Raw genomic sequence first — 17,346 nt, 5'->3', positions numbered from 1 at the left:
TGGTTAATATTCAATAATTAAATTTAGTTCAGTTCAATAATCTTTATTTCGTTCAAAGTTATTCGTTACAAATTGTCTTGTTCAACCAACTTCGCACGATTCGCGAGTAGAAGCCTTTTGGGTTCCCTCAAATAATCAGAATTCCCAGCCGGCCCCGCAACATTTCAACCGCAAGGGCGCGGCAGTTGACTTCGATGCTTTGGAATTGAACTATTGTTCATGATAATTGTTGTTCATTTTCATTGAAGCTTTTGTCACGTCCTGGGTTGTGAGTCTCGTGGAAAAAGGCGGGAATATTTGAATGACAATCTCAATAGTTCGTCACTGAGGGTAGCTCCTCAGGTCGAACATAGTGATCCTCTAGGTAGCGATCGGAAAATGTGTCCCGAAATGTAATCCGATTCAACTTGTCGTTAAATAAGTATGATAATAGTATAGAATAGAATTCGTAGTGCAAAGTCAGTGCGAGGTACCGAATTCGCTATAAGGGCGGTATTCTCAGTCGCTACTTATTCTTAAGCAAGTGCTTAAGCATTCGGCATCCTTTACTAGCTACTGGGTTGGTAGAGAATACCGCATGTTTAAGCATTTGCTTAAGAATAAGTAGCGACTGAGAATACCGCCCTAAGTCTTATAGCTAACTTCACGCAATCACACATATTTACACCAGCGGAAACCGCAACACAAGTATGCGCGACTGCGCGGCAGAGAACTCTGAACTGGCACTTGAAACTTTGGAAGTGATCGTATTAAGTGCTCGTTATTGGCCGACGTGGAAATAAGAATCGACGAATCGGATCACGCAACACCGCGTGACGCAGTTACCCCCCCTTCCCCTGTGCCGTAACGGAGGCAAACATGTCATCCGCGCACAGTAGATTGTAATGACGCGCAGCGAGACTTCTGTGTTTAATGAAATTGAACCAGCTTTCCTCGAAAATTGAATCTTTTTTCAATTGATGAGAACGCGTGCAATATTTCTTGCTCACTGTCTCTGATCACGCGAAGAAAATGATGAAACAAACGTTACCGCAGAATTGGATTGTCCTAAATTCAAAGACGCACCCGGACAGAGTGTATTATTTTAATGTAAAGACGAACCAGTCTTCCTGGGAAGAGCCGACAGCGCATCAGCCTGAACAAGTACTTTAAAATTTTCTGTTTATTGATATTGGTAATAATATGCGATTAATGGTATCTCGTAGATTTGCGCTCTCAAATCGTGTCGCATTCTAACCAACGTAGAATTTCCATTTTGCTGCCTCTATGACTTGGCCCGGTTCTACAGATTGTATATATAGTTGTCATGATATAACATCAATGCGATCTTGTTATTCAGAGCGCAAAGAAATCGGCAGGAAAGAAACGTAAGAAAACTTCCGACCAGCTTAATGTCACTCCAGTCGAACCTACTACACCCGAACAAGATGCACCCACGAAGCAAAGTAACGAACGAAAGAAACTCGTCGCGAGACGGATGTTACCGCAGACTCAGCAGAAGCCCGACGAAGAGAAAGAGACGCCGCAGATGCGCGCAATTCGTGAAACGATGAACAAAAGAAAACAGAGGCATAAGCTTTCTAAGCCGCGAACTCCTAAGCATGCTAAGAATGTTGTAAACTCGCCACCCTCAGGGGCTAGCAAAAGCTGTTCAGCGACACCTAAGTCCGAGAGCGACTCCAGTCCAAAGTTGAGTTGTACACCACAGATGAAAGCGATTCTGCAAAGAATGCAGGATAAAGCTGCAAAGAATACTCCTAAAGCGAAGAAAGCAGACACAAGCGGGGATCAGGGTGTTAATGTTAAGCAGGGAGCTAAACTGCGGAGGCTAAGGAGCCAAATTATACCTGCAGATACACAGGATAGCCCAAAAGTTGGTTAGTATGCAAAGGATTTATTATTTGTACTATATCCTGTACTGTTTTATATCGAAGGGAATGAAATTGTAATATAGATTATATTTAATTACAGAGAAGAGTGTGGCGACGGAAAAGATTACAGTGATGGAAAAGAGTACACCTACAGAAAAGAGTACAACGGCAGAAAAGATTACGGCGACAGAGAAGAAGAAACAAACTCGTAAAGTGAGAAAGAAAAATTTGGGAACGGAGCGTATGGAAAAATTAAGGAAAAGCCTTACATTAGAACTTAGTAGTAATGAAAGTCCAGATACTAGCTCCGTGTCAGAGAATTCACCGGCATCGATTAAACGGGGTAAATGTCGCAGTACTTATTATAAGATTTTTCTGTATTGAGTTAAAATTCTTTGATATAATTATCATTATAGTAGGTAAGCTGTCGAGCATCTATAAACATGCAGAAGTGAGATTGGTACGTTTGAAAGACAGATTCTCGAAGAGCAGTAGTTTCACGAATAAAACTTCATCCATTGATCAACATGAGAAAACGGAGAAATCGCCTGAAGTATCTGTAACAGCGAATGACTTAGCGAACCAATCCTATAACGACTCCTTTTACGAAGAAATGGATTGGGAGCCGATGGAAGACGAGAAGATTACTTTTGAAGTAATAACGAATACATTAATATTAATAGTTATCAGAAAATTCGCGTCAAGGCGTTGTAATATAATGGCACGAATTTTCTTTGCGTTACTTAGGTCCAGGCTGTTAGATCGCAACTTTGCGCAGAAATTGATAAGGATGTGTCGTGTACCGTAACTGGTAATGTTTTAAGCTCTCCATCATTACCGGAGCAGCAAGAAAAAAGGCAGCTGTACATTGTTGTTGACACCAATGTGTTTCTGTCAAACATCGACGCTGTTGAATTGGCAAAAGACAGTACCTTCAAAACCTACGATCGACCATTAATCGTAATACCGTGGACAGTGATACGCGTAGGTGTATTATTGATAACAGATAACGCATGTTCTATAAAAAAGAACTCTGTACATAACTGTTTCATTGCAGGAGCTTGATTACATTAAAGCCGACAATGGGAAAACAAAACCAGCGTCGTTGTGTGCGAAAGCAAGGCGAGCTATAAATTACATTAACAAGCAGTTTTCTTCTAAACATCCACGCATAATCGGTCAAACGCGAAAAGATGTTCTAACAAATAAAGAGAAATTTTCTATTGACTGTCCGGACGACGAGATTCTGCAGACTTGTTTACAAATTCAGGAGTTTGGGAAGTCTGTGGTGAGTTACTGATCACGTGACCTGCTTCTATTAACAGATTCAGTTTTCCAGCTCAATGTTTCGTTTTTTGAGACAGATCTTATTATCGTACGACATAAATCTTTGTAATAAAGCAATGATTCACGATATTGTGACACTCGGAAGGAACGACCCCCTTGAGAAAGTTGATTACCTGAATGCGACTACTTGTACAGATGCGTTATCCCGCAGCCTCCATGAACAGGACGGAGCGAACTTAAGTCTAGATTCTATATCGGGCCTTAGCCAAGAGCGGCGTATGTCGGATGCTATGTATGAGGATGCAAAAAGTGTTATAAGAGACTTTCTGACAGTGGCAAGTATAGATAATACGTTACACACTACGTGACATAAAATAGATGTTTTATACCTGCGTATAAAAAACAAATACCTTTGCAGATTGTCAGTAAAGAGATGCATTCGTTATATGGAGAATCTTGGGAGAAACGCGTCATTATAAGACCGCCTTGGACAGTGATAACTGTTCTGCAGTGTGCTATAAAACATTGGATAGCTGCTATAAGCGAGTCATTTATGCGAAAAGCAGAAGCTATTTTGAAAGAGTTGCTGCATATATTTAAAAATATCCCTGGTAATTTAGCCAACGTTATTTTAAGAATGGTATCAGCATGCATCATTTAGAGCAGGCTTGGGAATTAAGTGAACGCGGCGGACGATTTTCAGAAGCAACGCCTCCTATCTCCCGCCGCGCGTTTTCGCCCCCGCGGCGAACTAGGTGCTTGGAGCGCCTCAGGCCCGTACCACGTGAACCGCGCGTGGCGTGTTGACAAAACAAAAACGCATTGAAAATCGTGTTCTCTGGGACGATGTGGAAACCTATTGATACAATGCCGCCTCAATGCGCCACGCGCGGTTCATATGGTACGGGTCTGAGGAGCTCCAAGCACCTAGGCCGCCGCGGGGGCCAAGACGCGCGGCGGGAGAAAGGAGGCGTTGCCTTTGAAAATCGGCCGCCGCGTTCACTTAATTCCCAAGCCTGATTTAGAGAGCCTCCACTGAAGTAAGAAAACATTGTTTACAGGCGAGAGAACGTTAAAAGAAGTTGGCCATATACTGAACAAATGCAGCGATTTGATTCAGATGGTTAACGTGGACAGGCATCCCGACTTGATGCTACGAGCCTCCCAGAAAATGGATGTAATTAATTTCGAGTTCCTTCTAACGACGTTGCAAGAAACCTGCCCGAGGCGATTCATATTCATAATTTCGTTGCTTTTTGTAGGAGCTGAGGAAGAAATACCACGATTTTGAGCGTCAGATAAGTGAGCAGAAATTGTGCGACGCGATTGGAGTTGAGAACGATGTTCAAGCGCGGGAACGCAGAGCGCAGAAAGCTTTTCAGTTTTTCGAAGCGGCATACACTTTTGCTCGCGACATGTGGTAAGTTCTGCACTTAAATTAAACATTACGTCGTGCTAAAAGGACTTGGCGCGATGATGCCATACGCGTGACTTCATACACACGTGTTTTCCTTCATGTTTTACAGCGGATTGGCGGCTGAAGCAGCAGGAATGCCATGTAGTTTTCATTACATCATTCCAAATCCGCTCCCGACGCCGGATTACGTAAAGCAAATACAGCCAGAGCTCGCGGCGAATGTAAATAGATTGTTGCACACTTTGAGCGCGTGAGTAGAAAATCCTGGAACCGTTCGCGGCGAAGTAGCTTGCACACGTCGGGCAAATATGTGCTTCCATTGTTGCAGCGGAATAGAGCAAGTGAAGGATTCTTGCGTCGACTACCGAACGTTAATCAATCTGTATCAAACCTTGGTAACATTTCTCCCTGACAAATTGACTAACGACCTGGCGCCTCTGGACGTCTATTGTTGCATGAAGCAGAAGGAGGAAGTGCTGAAGACAGGTTTGCGCCAGCTGCAAGAACTCAGCACACACTTCTGCAGGCTAGCCAGCTATAGGTGTACATAGGGCGTATATGTATAAATTAACGGTTGGACTTTTCTAAAGGTGTATCTATACGCGTTTCGCTAAATAACACCGTCACGAGTGTACAGTATAACTTAACAACTGTGATATTGCTTGAACGATTAATCGTACGGCTGTAAAAAAAAGAGAGCATCGTAATTATTTAACAACTTTTTATTAACAGTTATATATATAATATAAGAAGTAACTTTTGTACAACGTGAAAAATAAAAATGCACAGCCAGAATTACAGAATTGGTGCTGTACCGTGACCCCAGGTGATGTTTCAAACGCGAGGGCATGAAGATGCATCCGGCGCCCGAGCGAATCTAATTCCTATACAGTTTCGGGAATCCTGCCGTGGGCTGTTGCAGCCAGTTCTCCTTCGAGTAGGTCACGTGCTGCGTTTCAATCGCGTGGAATGTGTACGCGTGCCTGGACTTGTCGCTTTTGTTCGGATGGGAGAAATGCACCACCTCGCCGTGGAGGAGGACGCAGGTCCCTTTGCTAACCGGCACCGGCCTGAAATTACTGAGTTGGTAACAGGGCGCCGGTTTGTCGTAAATTAACAGCTCCTTGGAGTCTGGGTCCTTGTTCCTCATGTAACGCCGGTGCACACCGCTTTGGTGTGAACCCGGAGCGATCCATAGGCAACCGTTCTCCTGCGTAGTATCTTCCAGAGCGACCCAGAAAGTAACTAGCTTTGATGGCTCGGTGTGGAAGTACGTCGCGTCTTGGTGCATGCTTACTGAGGGAGGGAAACGGAAAATTGTTTACATTGTCCTCGTGTGTATTACGTTAATGTAACTAAGATCAGATTGCGGAAACTAATAAACCATCTAATACGTTTACTTATTTAATCTAGTAATTCGTATTTCGTCCTACCTTCCGACCCAATGCCTGGGTTTTTATAAATGTACATGGACCCACATATAGCTGGCTCTTGATAATCCAGCTGGTAAGCTGTCTCCTTCACCCTTTCGTCAAACGTATACTTTTTAAACGTTGGGTGCAACCAGTGAAGCGCATGGCCCACCTACAATTTTGTTAAAACGGTTGGCATTCATTTCCCTGAATCGTTAGTGTATACCTTTATAAATTTCATCAATACCTTGTTCAAGGACACTCGAGGATGCACTTTCAACTTCCCATCGCTGTCTAGTGCCTCGGATTCGAAGAACACGTTAATTTTGTTGCCACTCTCTAAGAAATACTTGTCTTTATCCTGAAACAAGTTCGAAATTTAAATACCACGTACGTTCTATGCACTTATTGAAATATTCCGTCGTAATCTATCGTTACCTGCTGCAATTCCATTGTGCTGAAAATACTTCGTTCGTTTTCCGGTGGCAAATTTTTCGTGAACTCTTCGCCGCAGAATTTGAGTTCGTCGACCTCCTCCGGCTGAAAGAATCCCTCGAGGACGACGAAGCCATTTTTCTGGAACTTTTGGAAACAGAAGTTCATTAAGGTAAATTATTGATATATTTATTACAGAGATCTATCGGGGGTTCTAATAAATACTATTTTCGGAACGAAATATTTGTTACTGTTTAAACCGCGATCGTCGCAATTCCTCGGATACTTAAATCGCAATATGCATGCGCGCGCATCCCTGTGCACATAAAGTAGCGCGTTCAAATTAAATTGTGACGCTTCCTAGTCGGATATCTGGGTCAACTTGCAGTTAAGAAAAACAACGACGTCGCGGCATCGATTCGTCGTATACAGAAATCCCAGCCTCACCTGGATGATTCGTAAATCGTTAGCAGTTCGAACTGCGACACACGGCGATTTTTTCGTCGATACAACGCACTCTAATAAATCGATTCCGATAATGAAGTTTCAAAGCAACGTCGTTCCGCTCGCTTCGAGAATAAACGAGATCTTCGGCGTTCCTCCTTTTGTCTTCCGTTTATGTTCATACTCAGGGAAGCGCATCAAAAGTGTTTACCTCGAGATCGTAACATATAAAATTTCCCAGGAGATGAATAACTCTTCTTTACTCTTTCCCCCTTTAATATCCTCCGTTCCCAGCGACTCGCTAAATCGTTTAATTAAAATATCCCTTCGAAAATGAAACTTCGCGGGTCAGCATTTTATTCATATGCAATCACATTGAAAGCTCTCGAGCCCTCGATGCTCTTGCTATTTCGACTCGAGAGCACGGCGCAAGGCTGATCCCCGTTCATTGTCACACACGAGTTCCCCTGGGGCGGGAACGAGGTGACAAGAAATTCCCTAGGCGAGCGCACAGTATTCATATACTCGATACATCATCTCGATTACCGCTGGTGGCTGGGTCACGGTGTTTCGTGTGACCTCGCTTATCCTTGCAAAAGTGCGCGATAGGTAGAGGTTTCGTTTCTCTGAGTTCGGAAAGACGTGCCGAGCACGTGGTATTTTTAGCGTGGTGGAGCGCGAACACGTTGCTGCCGGTAAGCCGTAAACAGACGGAAAGGTTATGTTCCATTGTCATGGAGACACGACCGGGTTGTCATCGCCTGTCCGAGATACGGATTTTCTCTTTCTGTCGAACGACGAACCGCACTTTGTCCCGGCGTCGTAAAAATACCACGTGAGGGGGCTGACAGTCGCGCGATTGTCCCGCTTAATATTTTCCCATTCGTATTTACCGCGCATAGGAGTAGGAGATACAATTCTTCATCGCACTGTTTCTCGGCGATCGTTAAACGCAGATAGATAAGGTGACCTATATAGGGAAATTACGGTCACTAGTAATTTTCCTTCCCTCAGTCTCGCTTTATTTTATCGATTGGTAGTGTTCATTTTCTTCGCGATCCTTAATGCGGCCGCGATGTGCTTGACGTTAAACGCGATCTATTTAATTTACGCAGCTATAAATGTTCGGGATAAATTAAGTTTCCCTGCACATCAACCTCGACTTGGCTACGATTCCCGCGTCGCTGTGACCTAGAGGAGCGTGTTCCCAAAGTGTTTACTGTTTCAATTATTCATTTCGATTTCCGCGTCTGTTCTTAACCTCATTCCTGGTATCTTTTGGGGGAATTCGGCAGGCTTGAGTGGGGAAATATGAAGACTAGATCGAACTGATTCTGTATTTCATAATTCCCTATCCATCCTTCTCTTTTGCACCGGTTTCTTATTATCTGTCTCTAGCTATTACTCGCTAATAGATGATAATCGACGATAATAGACGATAAACAGAATGAAATAGGTAGCATAGGAAGTTAGGATATTGCTTATTCGTCCCATATCCATATATCGTGGTAAAATAGTGCTCTGGTTAAGTTCATGCACGGAAATAGGAGCGTAATCACTCGACAGGTGGGTGGAGCGCATATATGCACCTCGTTCTGCGTGCTGAAGTCACAAGTCCTGAAATAGACAAAAATGCTTCATACGTTTGTATGGAAACATTTCGTCCGTTATGTTTATAAAACTGTCGAGGTGGATCTCAACATATGTATATTCAATAAATACGTATCTCTAATCAGTGGCACAGAGAACATTTGAATGTCACAGATAAAAAGCTTTTCAGACATCAGGGTGAAAAAAGTCCCTAGGGTACAACATAATTAATCACCTCTCTTCGAGCCGACACTCCTTCATTTGTTCTCTGTCAGAAAATCAACCGCAACCTTCGATCCTCCAGTTCCAAACACTTCAAACTAACAAATCGAATGATTTTCAAATCTAGACTCGAGAAATTCGACGTGTTGCCATTGTCGGAGTCAACGTTCGCCCAAAATCGGGCATACAGATCCAATGATCCGGGGGAGCGTGTATCCGGCGAGTCGTTTAAAAAATTTCCCCGATATTCGCGGATGAGTCAGGTGAGCGAGCGTGAATCGTCTGCACGAGAATAGAAAGGCGCGCGTGGGCGTTCATTCTTCTTCGTGAATGGACACGGTGCAGTCTTTCGCGTTTCACGGGTCCGCGAGCCCGGATTTCACGTGGTCGTTAGACGAAAGTAACGACCAGACCCTGAGATCCGATTGTTCTTCCGCGAGGGACCGTATCCGAGCGTTCTCCTTCGGACGATAATGAAACTTTTAATCGACGCGTTCGATACTATCAGCCGCCTTAAATGGTATCTTCGTTACCCGTTTCAGGTCTGCAAAGAGCTTAGAAAAATTCCACAAATTGCTGTCGAGCGATTCAAAGAGCAAAGACGACTGAAGTGTCGAATATGAACAGGGCTAGAGTTTATGAAAGAAATATGAAAAATTCCAGCTGGAGAGGCGCGTAGTAAGCTGTAAGGTGTCGAGTGCCTCGGTGAGCATCTAGAAACACTAGTGCCTCAATAACATTCTTCGCTGCGAGTCATAATAATTCCAAGCCCACTACTATTTGTTGATAAACCCCACCTTTCACACTGTGCAGGTGGATAGAAGTGGGATTAAAGGATATGAAAGTAAAGTAGGTACAGGGTATGAATTTTTCACGGGACGATTATCGATCTTGGTCGGCAGACATTTTGATCCACGGATCACGACTTTCTTGGACAAACGATTTCTGCAGAAATTGATCTTTAGAGCTTGAATGTTGACGAAGCCTCGAATACGGCCACGAAGTGAGATCTAATTCGCTGATCTCGTTGAAATGGATCTGCTACCGTATCGCTTCTTCATGTGTCTGCAGAAGAAGACAAAGAGACCATAGATTATAGCGAGGCCATAGATCAACGCGCGGAGCGTTCCGCGGTGATAAATTATCATCGGGAACTGATCTCGGCTCAGAGTAAACATTGTTTGCCTAAAAATATAACGCGTCCTAGTCTCGCCCGCGCGCCATTTTTACCCACTGTCCCCTGGGGTGTCTGTTCGGAGTTTCTTTAGACTGGAATTTATGGGAAGCCTTAGCTCTCTGGGTTACTCGGACAAAGTACCTCTGACATTCAGTGGAGGAAATTCAGGGCGTGTTACAAAATTAGACTAAACCGAGATCAGCAACGTGGATGAGAATGAGTTATTCGGGGACTTATAAAAGTCTCTGTTTCGAATATTGTTGTGCTTAATCGAAGACACTCAACAGCGAAAGCCGCTATTTAGATAAACAGGTGATTCGTTACTTTTATTCTGAGCGGATTTTTGCGTAGACCAGCTTGGAAATAAATTACCAAAGTTTGGGAGCTCATTACTCTAAATAACTTTAGCACGTCGAATAACTGCTTCATCCTTGAGAACAGTTTCTGTTTAATATGGCGCTTCCGATAGTTGAAGATGATTTTTTCTAAATCCTATAATTCTTAGAGGTGTTCGATTCACCTCGAAGAATCGATTCTTGAATCGATTCAAAATCGAATTATAAGAATCGATCCTTCTAAAAAATCTGAACCAAAGAATCGATTCTGGAAGAATCGAGATGAAAGGAATCGCCATAAAACTTTTTTCCCAAAATTAGTACATATGCATACATAGAAAGTCGGATTTGAATAATTTTGAAAGAATCGATATAAAAAATACTTTTGCAAGGAACAATTTGGGATAGTTGTTGAAGGGCATTGCATTGAATAGAAGAAACATTTTGCTATTCATTTTAAATATTTTATTCATTATGTAATTGCCATTCTTTCATTGATAAGGAATTCAAAAACAATAATTGCTGTAAATGTTCAGGTGATAAACTATTTCTGTGATCAGTTAAAATATTTCCGGCTTTGGAAAATACACAAGGAAGGAAGAAAGAAGAATGGTAAAGAAAGATCCTTAACTGTCCAGAATCGTCCAGAACATAAGAATCGTTTATAAATTTGGCAGGAATCGTCTATAAATGGCGGGAAACGTATAAGACCAGAAAAACCTACGCAAAAAGCAGTTTGATTGGTCCTTTCACTAGTGACAATTAATTCCCCCAGACGGCAAAAAATCGATTGTCGATTCTTACATCGAAGAATCGATTCTGGGGAAAATCGGATACCAAAGAATCGATTCAAAAGATCGATCTTTTAACCGAAAGAATCGATTTTCTGAAGAATCGAATCGGAATCGAACACCCCTAATAATTCTCGGATTCTACGATCACCTTGTCCAGAATAAAAATCACTGTCACCATAAAAAGCTACTTTCACGTAGCAAATATTCCACGTGCCCCACTAACACCCTTACCAACCCCCATATTTTTATCATTAAGTTTCGATTGCAATAAGGTCAAAAACAAATTTCTGTAACAATTCCTCGCGGCTAATAGAATCCCCAGGTTGCAGTGGTTGAGGGGTTAAAGAGAACACTCGCTTTGACATCTGTTCCGAAATATCCTAGATGAAAGAGTGGTTCGAGGCGCCAAGGCATGGCGAGTCACCCTGTATGTTCACGTTGGTCCGCTGTGCGAGCACGAAAAAAAAGCGCCGGGGACCTAAGTGTTTGAACGCAAGCCGCAACGAGGGTAGAGAAGTTTTAATGAAGAGACGTATGTAGAGCAGAGAACACGCGTATTAAATCTTTTCCCGCCGCTCGGTGGAAAGTGCGCGCCAGTTTTAATTGCTCCTCAATGCCGCATCGTAATTACGAATGTTCCAAGGGACCGGGAATAATTTTTCCCACCCCCTCGGTGCCCGAATTTTCGTGCAACAAGGGTCGAGCCCCGATCGGCGGGTTTCGCGCGGCCTCGCTGCGACGGGTCCATCGCACGGAAATTAATATCGGCCTCGATTGTCGTTTAATCGAATGAAATTTCCAATTATTGCGCGAACAACGTCGCACGAAAACGCACAGCAACAAAGAACGCCCGCCAGTGATCGATAGCCCCGTTTCCTTTCACCTAGGGACAGAAGTTTTGACTAACACCGACTCACCCCCCTCCGCCGGCTTTATTAAAAATTACCTTCCATCTGTCTTGTCGGACAAATTCCTTACTTTGCTTACTTATCGCGGAAGCTCGCTTCTCTTCCGTTAAGTCTACGCTTAATTGAAAGAAGTGTTCCGTTTCGCTTCTTCGAAATAATAATTGCGCGACTACTTTGTTCCGGGAAACTTCCCTTCCGCTGCCGATACCTAAGTACTAATTGCGAGAACTGCCACTCGCGAAAGAAACAAATACTCTGCGTAATCAGGCAAACTATCTTCCTTCATTTCGTTCAAGCGATCACTTATTTACTGTATTTTACTTTATTATAATTGCTTTACGCTTTTAAACAGAAGAAGCTAGATATTCGGGGATGAAGTCAGAACAGCGCATCGGGCGTAGTAAAATGTTCAAGGAACGCCAAACTTGTATCGAAAATTTATTTTTAGAGGTAAAGTAATTCGAGTAGGTGGTCGCATAATTGTACCAAGCATCCCGTCGAAAATAACCTTCCTCAGAGATTCTTAAGTCTCAAGTCTTAAGAGACTCTTGTCTTCCTAAGCCGTCAGGCGAATCGCCCCCCTGCGCTTCGTTAAAGAAATCAGCTCGATTCGTCGGATGCGTCGAGGCATTTCCTTTTTCCAGATCGCGTGGGAGGGTCGCAGGCGACTTTTTGCCGCCCGAGTACACGGGGAGAAAATGTGCGTTGGCCTCCCTTGGTCGTCTAATCGTCACCTTAACCGGAATCTAAAAATGGATCCTCGGGAGCCAGCGGCAGGGTCGAAAGATGGCCGTGGAACGACCACGTGCACCGATTGCTTACAAACTCCTCGATGAATAATCATGAGGACTCGAATCCTGTTTCGATCATACCTTCTCCCAACTACCTTACTGCTCTTCAGTTTCGCATCCCTTAAATACAAGGGAACTTGACCGCCGATTTGAATCCAGCAGGGCAAGTCGAAAATTTCAGAGACTTGTGGCTTTTCTGTTTAAGGGGGCATGCTCAGTCAGGAGGCCGAAAAAAGGGTGGTTTTTGGGAATTTTTTACCCAAAAGCTATAACACATTTCTTAGAAAATCTTTTTTCCTTTCAAGGATTGCATCTAGTACCGTGCATCGTAATTTTTTCATTTAAAAATATTTATTATTATCTGAAATAAAAAATTCAAAAGAATTTACTTGTTATATTATAGTATATAGTATTTGAACGAAGGATTTTTTTCATTCGATGCTTAGTTTTCTTTTAATTGACGAAAATCAGGCACGATTCGTGATAAAAATTGAACCTTTTACTTTAAACATCAGCCATTTTTTCCCAAATCAATATTTCGAAAATCCTTCGTTCAAATACTAGATAACATAATATAATAAGTAAATTCTTTTGAATTTTTTATTTCAGATGATCGACTTTCGAGCAGCAGTGGTCACCCCAGAAGCCTTTTTATTTAGAGAGCTTTCTTGTGATGGACAATAACTTAGTTATTGATAAATATTTTTAAATAAAAAAATTACGATGCACGGTACTAGATGCAATCCTTAAAAGGAAAAAAGATTTTCTGAGAAATGTGTCATAGCTTTTGAGTAAAAAATTTCCAAAGACCACCCTTTTTCGGCCTACTGACTGAGCTGACCCCTTAAGCACAATCGCGGGGACCATTTTAATCGGGGCCGTTCCTGGCGGGGGTGCAGAAGGTGCCGAACGTAGGGGCGGCCGCAGGCTGTTTATTATATATAAACTTTTGATTAATAAGAACAATAATCGAAACTCTGTTGCATGATAACTGTTTAAAATTATGTGCGTACAGATATAAAAGTAAACACTGCATATTAAATTCTTAATCAAAGAATGTTGAATTAATAAGGGCGGCAATATTGCTTGTGCACCTGAGCGGCCAAAATCCAGGAACGGCCCTGATTTTAATCGCGCGTTTTAGGCGGATATAGCAAAAACTCGAAGCCCAGCGAGGAGTCCGGTGTGAAATCGACGAGGAATATTGAAACGCGATTGAAAATAGCAGTGCAATTAACGAGGTATTAATCAAGTGGGCGGTCATTAACGAAATGATAAATAACGCGACAGTGATTCGGAACATTGCAAATATTGAAGATACCGTGTTATATTATTGACGAGAATAATGAGCGAATTATATAGCAGCGTTTTGCTTAATCGAGTAAATAAAATTGAGATAACGTCATCGGTAAAATGTTGCATAAAATGACGGAAGGCACCGTTGCTGGGATGGTCGAGGAGTAAATGGATAGCATTCTCGATACATTATATCAAAATAATAAAAGCACACGAAAAGGTACCGTTAAAACTATCAACCACAATCTCCCACCAGATATCGTAATCTAATTTACTTCGAGTACCAAAACAAGATCGAAGGCTTCTGCAAAGTCCCTACGAGAAATATAAACAGTTAACCAATCGCCTAATAAATGCCGCAAAGCGAAAATCAGCATTGCCGCGTGGAAACACAGTTGAATAAAGTGATTCGTCTTAGGCAGCTCGAAAGGGATTAACACTGTGCAGGCTCCTCTCGTATATCGACTCGCTTGCGACGTGGGCCACAGCAGAGGATGCTGACCTCTCCGAAGGGGAGATTATGTCAGTCTTCTTCGATGACGACACTAGCTTGGTTCGAACGGTGAACCAAGCCCATCTGTCTCTCTCTCTGGTGCCTCTGATTTGGTCGACAGAGACACGCGTGTCCGTTGGTCGCGATTCGTTTTTAGCGAGACCGTATTTAGCGCCCGCGATCGGTCATCGGATCGTTTAATCGGCAAACGTGCCGTTTCGCGAGTTCCGTTCGTTCGATTAAGCGTCGATTAAACGAGATAATTCCTGCTCGCCTCCTTTTCGCATCATTCGACTGCGGTAGTCTTTGAAAGGTTTGTAGCAGCCTGAACTGGGCCTAGTGAATTGATTGTTCGTTGGTTGCGTTTCGCATAACTAGGCCCAATCGAGGTTTTTTGGAAGTGGAAGTTTTGGTGAGGATTGCAGAGCAATGCCAGAGAAAGATAAACTTTTAAATAAACCAGCTGAAATACCGCTCACAGTCACGAACTGAATCTGAACGCATAACACACGTGTTGTATCGTTATCCGCGGAGTTAAAATGTTTGCGAGAATTAAGATATTATTAAAATTATATTTTTAGAATTAAGATTATTCAAACATCGTGTCTCACGCGAGACTTTAATCTCATGAGACAATTATTTCCTTTGTTTTATTATTTTTTTTTAATTATTTTGTCATTCGTTTCATGAAATTAGACTGTGCTGAGACAAGCTTCATGATATATTTTCAAAAAGCTCGTCTCTGCGCGACTATGTGCATTTAGTTATCGCTGAGAGTTTTGACTTAAGATAGAACAGTCTCATGCAAAATCTCATCGTGGATTCGCGGCTTTACTCACGCGTCTAAGGAAACAGAGGAAGCAACAAAGGTCAATGAAAGGGAAGGAACAACTCATCTTAATCACAAATCATTCTTCCCTTTCCACCATTACTTTCTTTGGCTTTCTTACTCCAATTGCCTTTCCGTCTTCAAAGTAATTGGACTAGCAATCCACGCTCCGCTGTCATAAATACAACTGTCAAAGATAGAGCAACTCAAACTGCAATTTGAATTCCACTAAGAAACCTAAGCCTCTATCAAACGCGCCCGAAATTCGTTAAAATAAGGTACAAGCTGCAAGTACCTATCATTCAAATTGTACACAGAAGCCACGCCTAATCTGACATAGTTTATATAAAATAAATTCCATTGCTAATTCAAGTTGGTTCGAATAATACAGTATGACGATTACTTTATTCACTTTGGTCACCCAAGACTATCTACATTACCACAAACTTTGGACGAGGCCCAAAATCACGCCACAACTAATTACTTAAAACGTCCCCGAAGACAGAGAACTGTGGGGACTGACTTTTGCTCGAGATAACGTAACGGGGTCGGCTGAACGCGGCTGGTGCGGGTAGGTAGCTCACCTGCGACCGGATGTCCTTCATCCTATTACGTCCGTCACAGCCGGTCTCGGACTGGTCGGTTGTGGATCTTGGTTGCTGCACACTCGCCCGCTCGCTCGAAACGCGTCCGCGACTGAGTGCTCCTACGAAATGACTAGGTGAGGCCGCGGCTCGCGTGCCAGCCCTGATATTCGGGTCGCGTCGAGCGGAGTCGAGTTGAGTCGGGCGGCGTCGAGTTGAGTCGAGCGGCGTCGAATCAGTTTGATTGGCGTCGCGTGGGGTCGAGTCGAATTGAGTTGAGTCGAGTCGGGTCGGACCGCGTGCGCAGTCGCGAACATCCCGCTACGAACGCCACGTGACTCTGAGGGTTGACGGGTTGGAGAGAACTGGTTGAGTAACCGTGAGTCACTCGGTCGAAAGTGGACGGAAAGGGTATTCAGAAAGGGGAAAGATTGTGAGGTAGAGAGTAGTGTAAATCCGACTGGGGAACGATGAGTTTTCTTTTTCAGAAGAGGTGGATCGATTGCGGATTCTTAACTTTCAATTCCCCTAGCATAAAAACAGTGGCTTCAGATTTTAATTCGGAAGAGTTGCGTTTGATTGTTAGAGTAGTTAAGGGAGGACTCCACCCTGAAGCCACTAACAAAAGACAAAGTTAGGGATTTATTTGTTGGTATAAATAAAAATATAGGGCTTGGATTTTTTTATACAGTTTTAAAGCAATCTTTATTTTGCTAGAAAAAAATTTTTATTATGAAAAATTGTTCAAAATGGCTTCCCGGAGCGCTGCAGAAAAAATGGCCCACTCGCCCGGGAACGACTGGGTCACCTCAGAGGGAAATACAAAAAAGATACATAAACAGGAATATATTATTATTATTATTATTATTATTATTATTATTATTATTATTATTATTATATTATTAACGGGTATAACCCTTTAAATACAATTATTACAAACATAAGAAGAAATAAGAAAAATCGCTGATTTCGGGAATTTTCGCGATTCTCAACTTTATTCTGCGATTTTTAAACGTTGTAGCTCGGAGCAACGTTAACCGATTTTGATGAAATTTTAGGCACGTATACGACTTACTGCAATCTACAAACGGTTTTTTTTTAATTTTCATTACAAGCTCGCAAAAAAAGTTTAAAAATCGACCTTTACTATTCTTTTCGCTATTCCAACCAAATACATTTTTTTCCAAAACGACGAAACGCGTCAGTTAGCAAATTAATCCTTCTAGCTTCTCAAAAAAACTCAAGTTGTTTGGACCAATTCTAAAAAAGTTATGCGATTTTAAAAAGTGTCCGAATATTAATGCGAGCCACTGTACATACAAAGTGTACAAAGTAGTGTCACCCCTGACCGCCTTCAAGATACCTAAACACTGATGCTCCGAAGGATGCCAGGGATCCAGAGAAAAGGTCAAGACAGTGAGAGTCGCTATTAAGTTTGTCGAAGCAATTACAGCTCCGAGT

At 42.6% G+C, this 17,346-nt stretch overlaps 2 protein-coding genes and 1 long non-coding RNA gene across 5 annotated transcripts; 2 read left to right on the top strand and 1 right to left on the bottom strand.

The window, feature by feature from the left end:
- The first annotated feature begins 843 nt into the window (after positions 1–843).
- Positions 844–5,370, top strand: Swt1 (Swt1 RNA endoribonuclease). 2 transcript variants are annotated; one of them, XM_076820771.1, is made up of 12 exons: positions 844–1,143; positions 1,340–1,877; positions 1,972–2,214; positions 2,291–2,526; positions 2,619–2,855; positions 2,929–3,159; positions 3,236–3,493; positions 3,577–3,769; positions 4,220–4,335; positions 4,421–4,578; positions 4,685–4,825; positions 4,904–5,370. In XM_076820771.1, the coding sequence occupies exons 1-12, from the start codon at positions 1,012–1,014 to the stop codon at positions 5,124–5,126; spliced, it is 2,706 nt and encodes a 901-aa protein (XP_076676886.1). In that variant the 5' UTR covers positions 844–1,011; the 3' UTR covers positions 5,127–5,370. The 2 variants fall into 2 exon arrangements, with proteins under 2 accessions (XP_076676886.1, XP_076676877.1); XM_076820762.1 differs by having other exon boundaries at positions 2,288–2,526.
- Phyhd1 (Phytanoyl-CoA dioxygenase domain containing 1) lies at positions 5,282–16,108 on the bottom strand. Of its 2 annotated transcripts, none has more exons than XM_076821003.1 (5): positions 15,886–16,108; positions 6,426–6,569; positions 6,235–6,348; positions 6,009–6,159; positions 5,282–5,871 (listed from the first exon to the last, which is right to left on the bottom strand). In XM_076821003.1, exons 1-5 carry the CDS (start codon positions 15,904–15,906, stop codon positions 5,453–5,455), a joined length of 849 nt encoding a protein of 282 aa, XP_076677118.1. In that variant the 5' UTR covers positions 15,907–16,108; the 3' UTR covers positions 5,282–5,452. The 2 variants fall into 2 exon arrangements, with proteins under 2 accessions (XP_076677118.1, XP_076677119.1); XM_076821004.1 differs by lacking the exon at positions 15,886–16,108 and adding an exon at positions 7,078–7,266.
- LOC143373655 (uncharacterized) lies at positions 8,295–9,680 on the top strand. Its single transcript, XR_013086497.1, has 4 exons — positions 8,295–8,432; positions 8,806–8,941; positions 9,221–9,383; positions 9,492–9,680. It is a non-coding gene; the product is annotated as an uncharacterized LOC143373655 (long non-coding RNA).
- Positions 16,109–17,346: the final 1,238 nt, after the last annotated feature.

The sequence above is a fragment of the Andrena cerasifolii genome, chromosome 1 (genome assembly GCF_050908995.1).
Source record: "Andrena cerasifolii isolate SP2316 chromosome 1, iyAndCera1_principal, whole genome shotgun sequence".
In the NCBI taxonomy this organism is placed as follows: domain Eukaryota; kingdom Metazoa; phylum Arthropoda; class Insecta; order Hymenoptera; family Andrenidae; genus Andrena; species Andrena cerasifolii.
This window is presented reverse-complemented; position numbering and strand designations above follow the sequence as displayed.

What these genes read in the sequence shown, in the direction of transcription:
- Swt1 (XM_076820762.1), top strand. Translation starts at nt 1,012, where the DNA reads ATGATGAAACAAACGTTACCGCAGAATTGGATTGTCCTAAATTCAAAG. An exon ending in TAAGAGACTTTCTGACAGTG is followed by an intron (nt 3,494 to 3,576) that starts GCAAGTATAGAT and finishes ATACCTTTGCAG; the next exon opens with ATTGTCAGTAAAGAGATGCA. An exon ending in GAGCCTCCCAGAAAATGGAT is followed by an intron (nt 4,336 to 4,420) that starts GTAATTAATTTC and finishes TGCTTTTTGTAG; the next exon opens with GAGCTGAGGAAGAAATACCA.
- Phyhd1 (XM_076821003.1), bottom strand. Translation starts at nt 15,906, where the DNA reads ATGAAGGACATCCGGTCGCAG. An exon ending in GCACAATGGAATTGCAGCAG is followed by an intron (nt 6,349 to 6,425) that starts GTAACGATAGAT and finishes AACTTGTTTCAG; the next exon opens with GATAAAGACAAGTATTTCTT. An exon ending in CCCAGGCATTGGGTCGGAAG is followed by an intron (nt 5,872 to 6,008) that starts GTAGGACGAAAT and finishes TCCCTCCCTCAG; the next exon opens with TAAGCATGCACCAAGACGCG.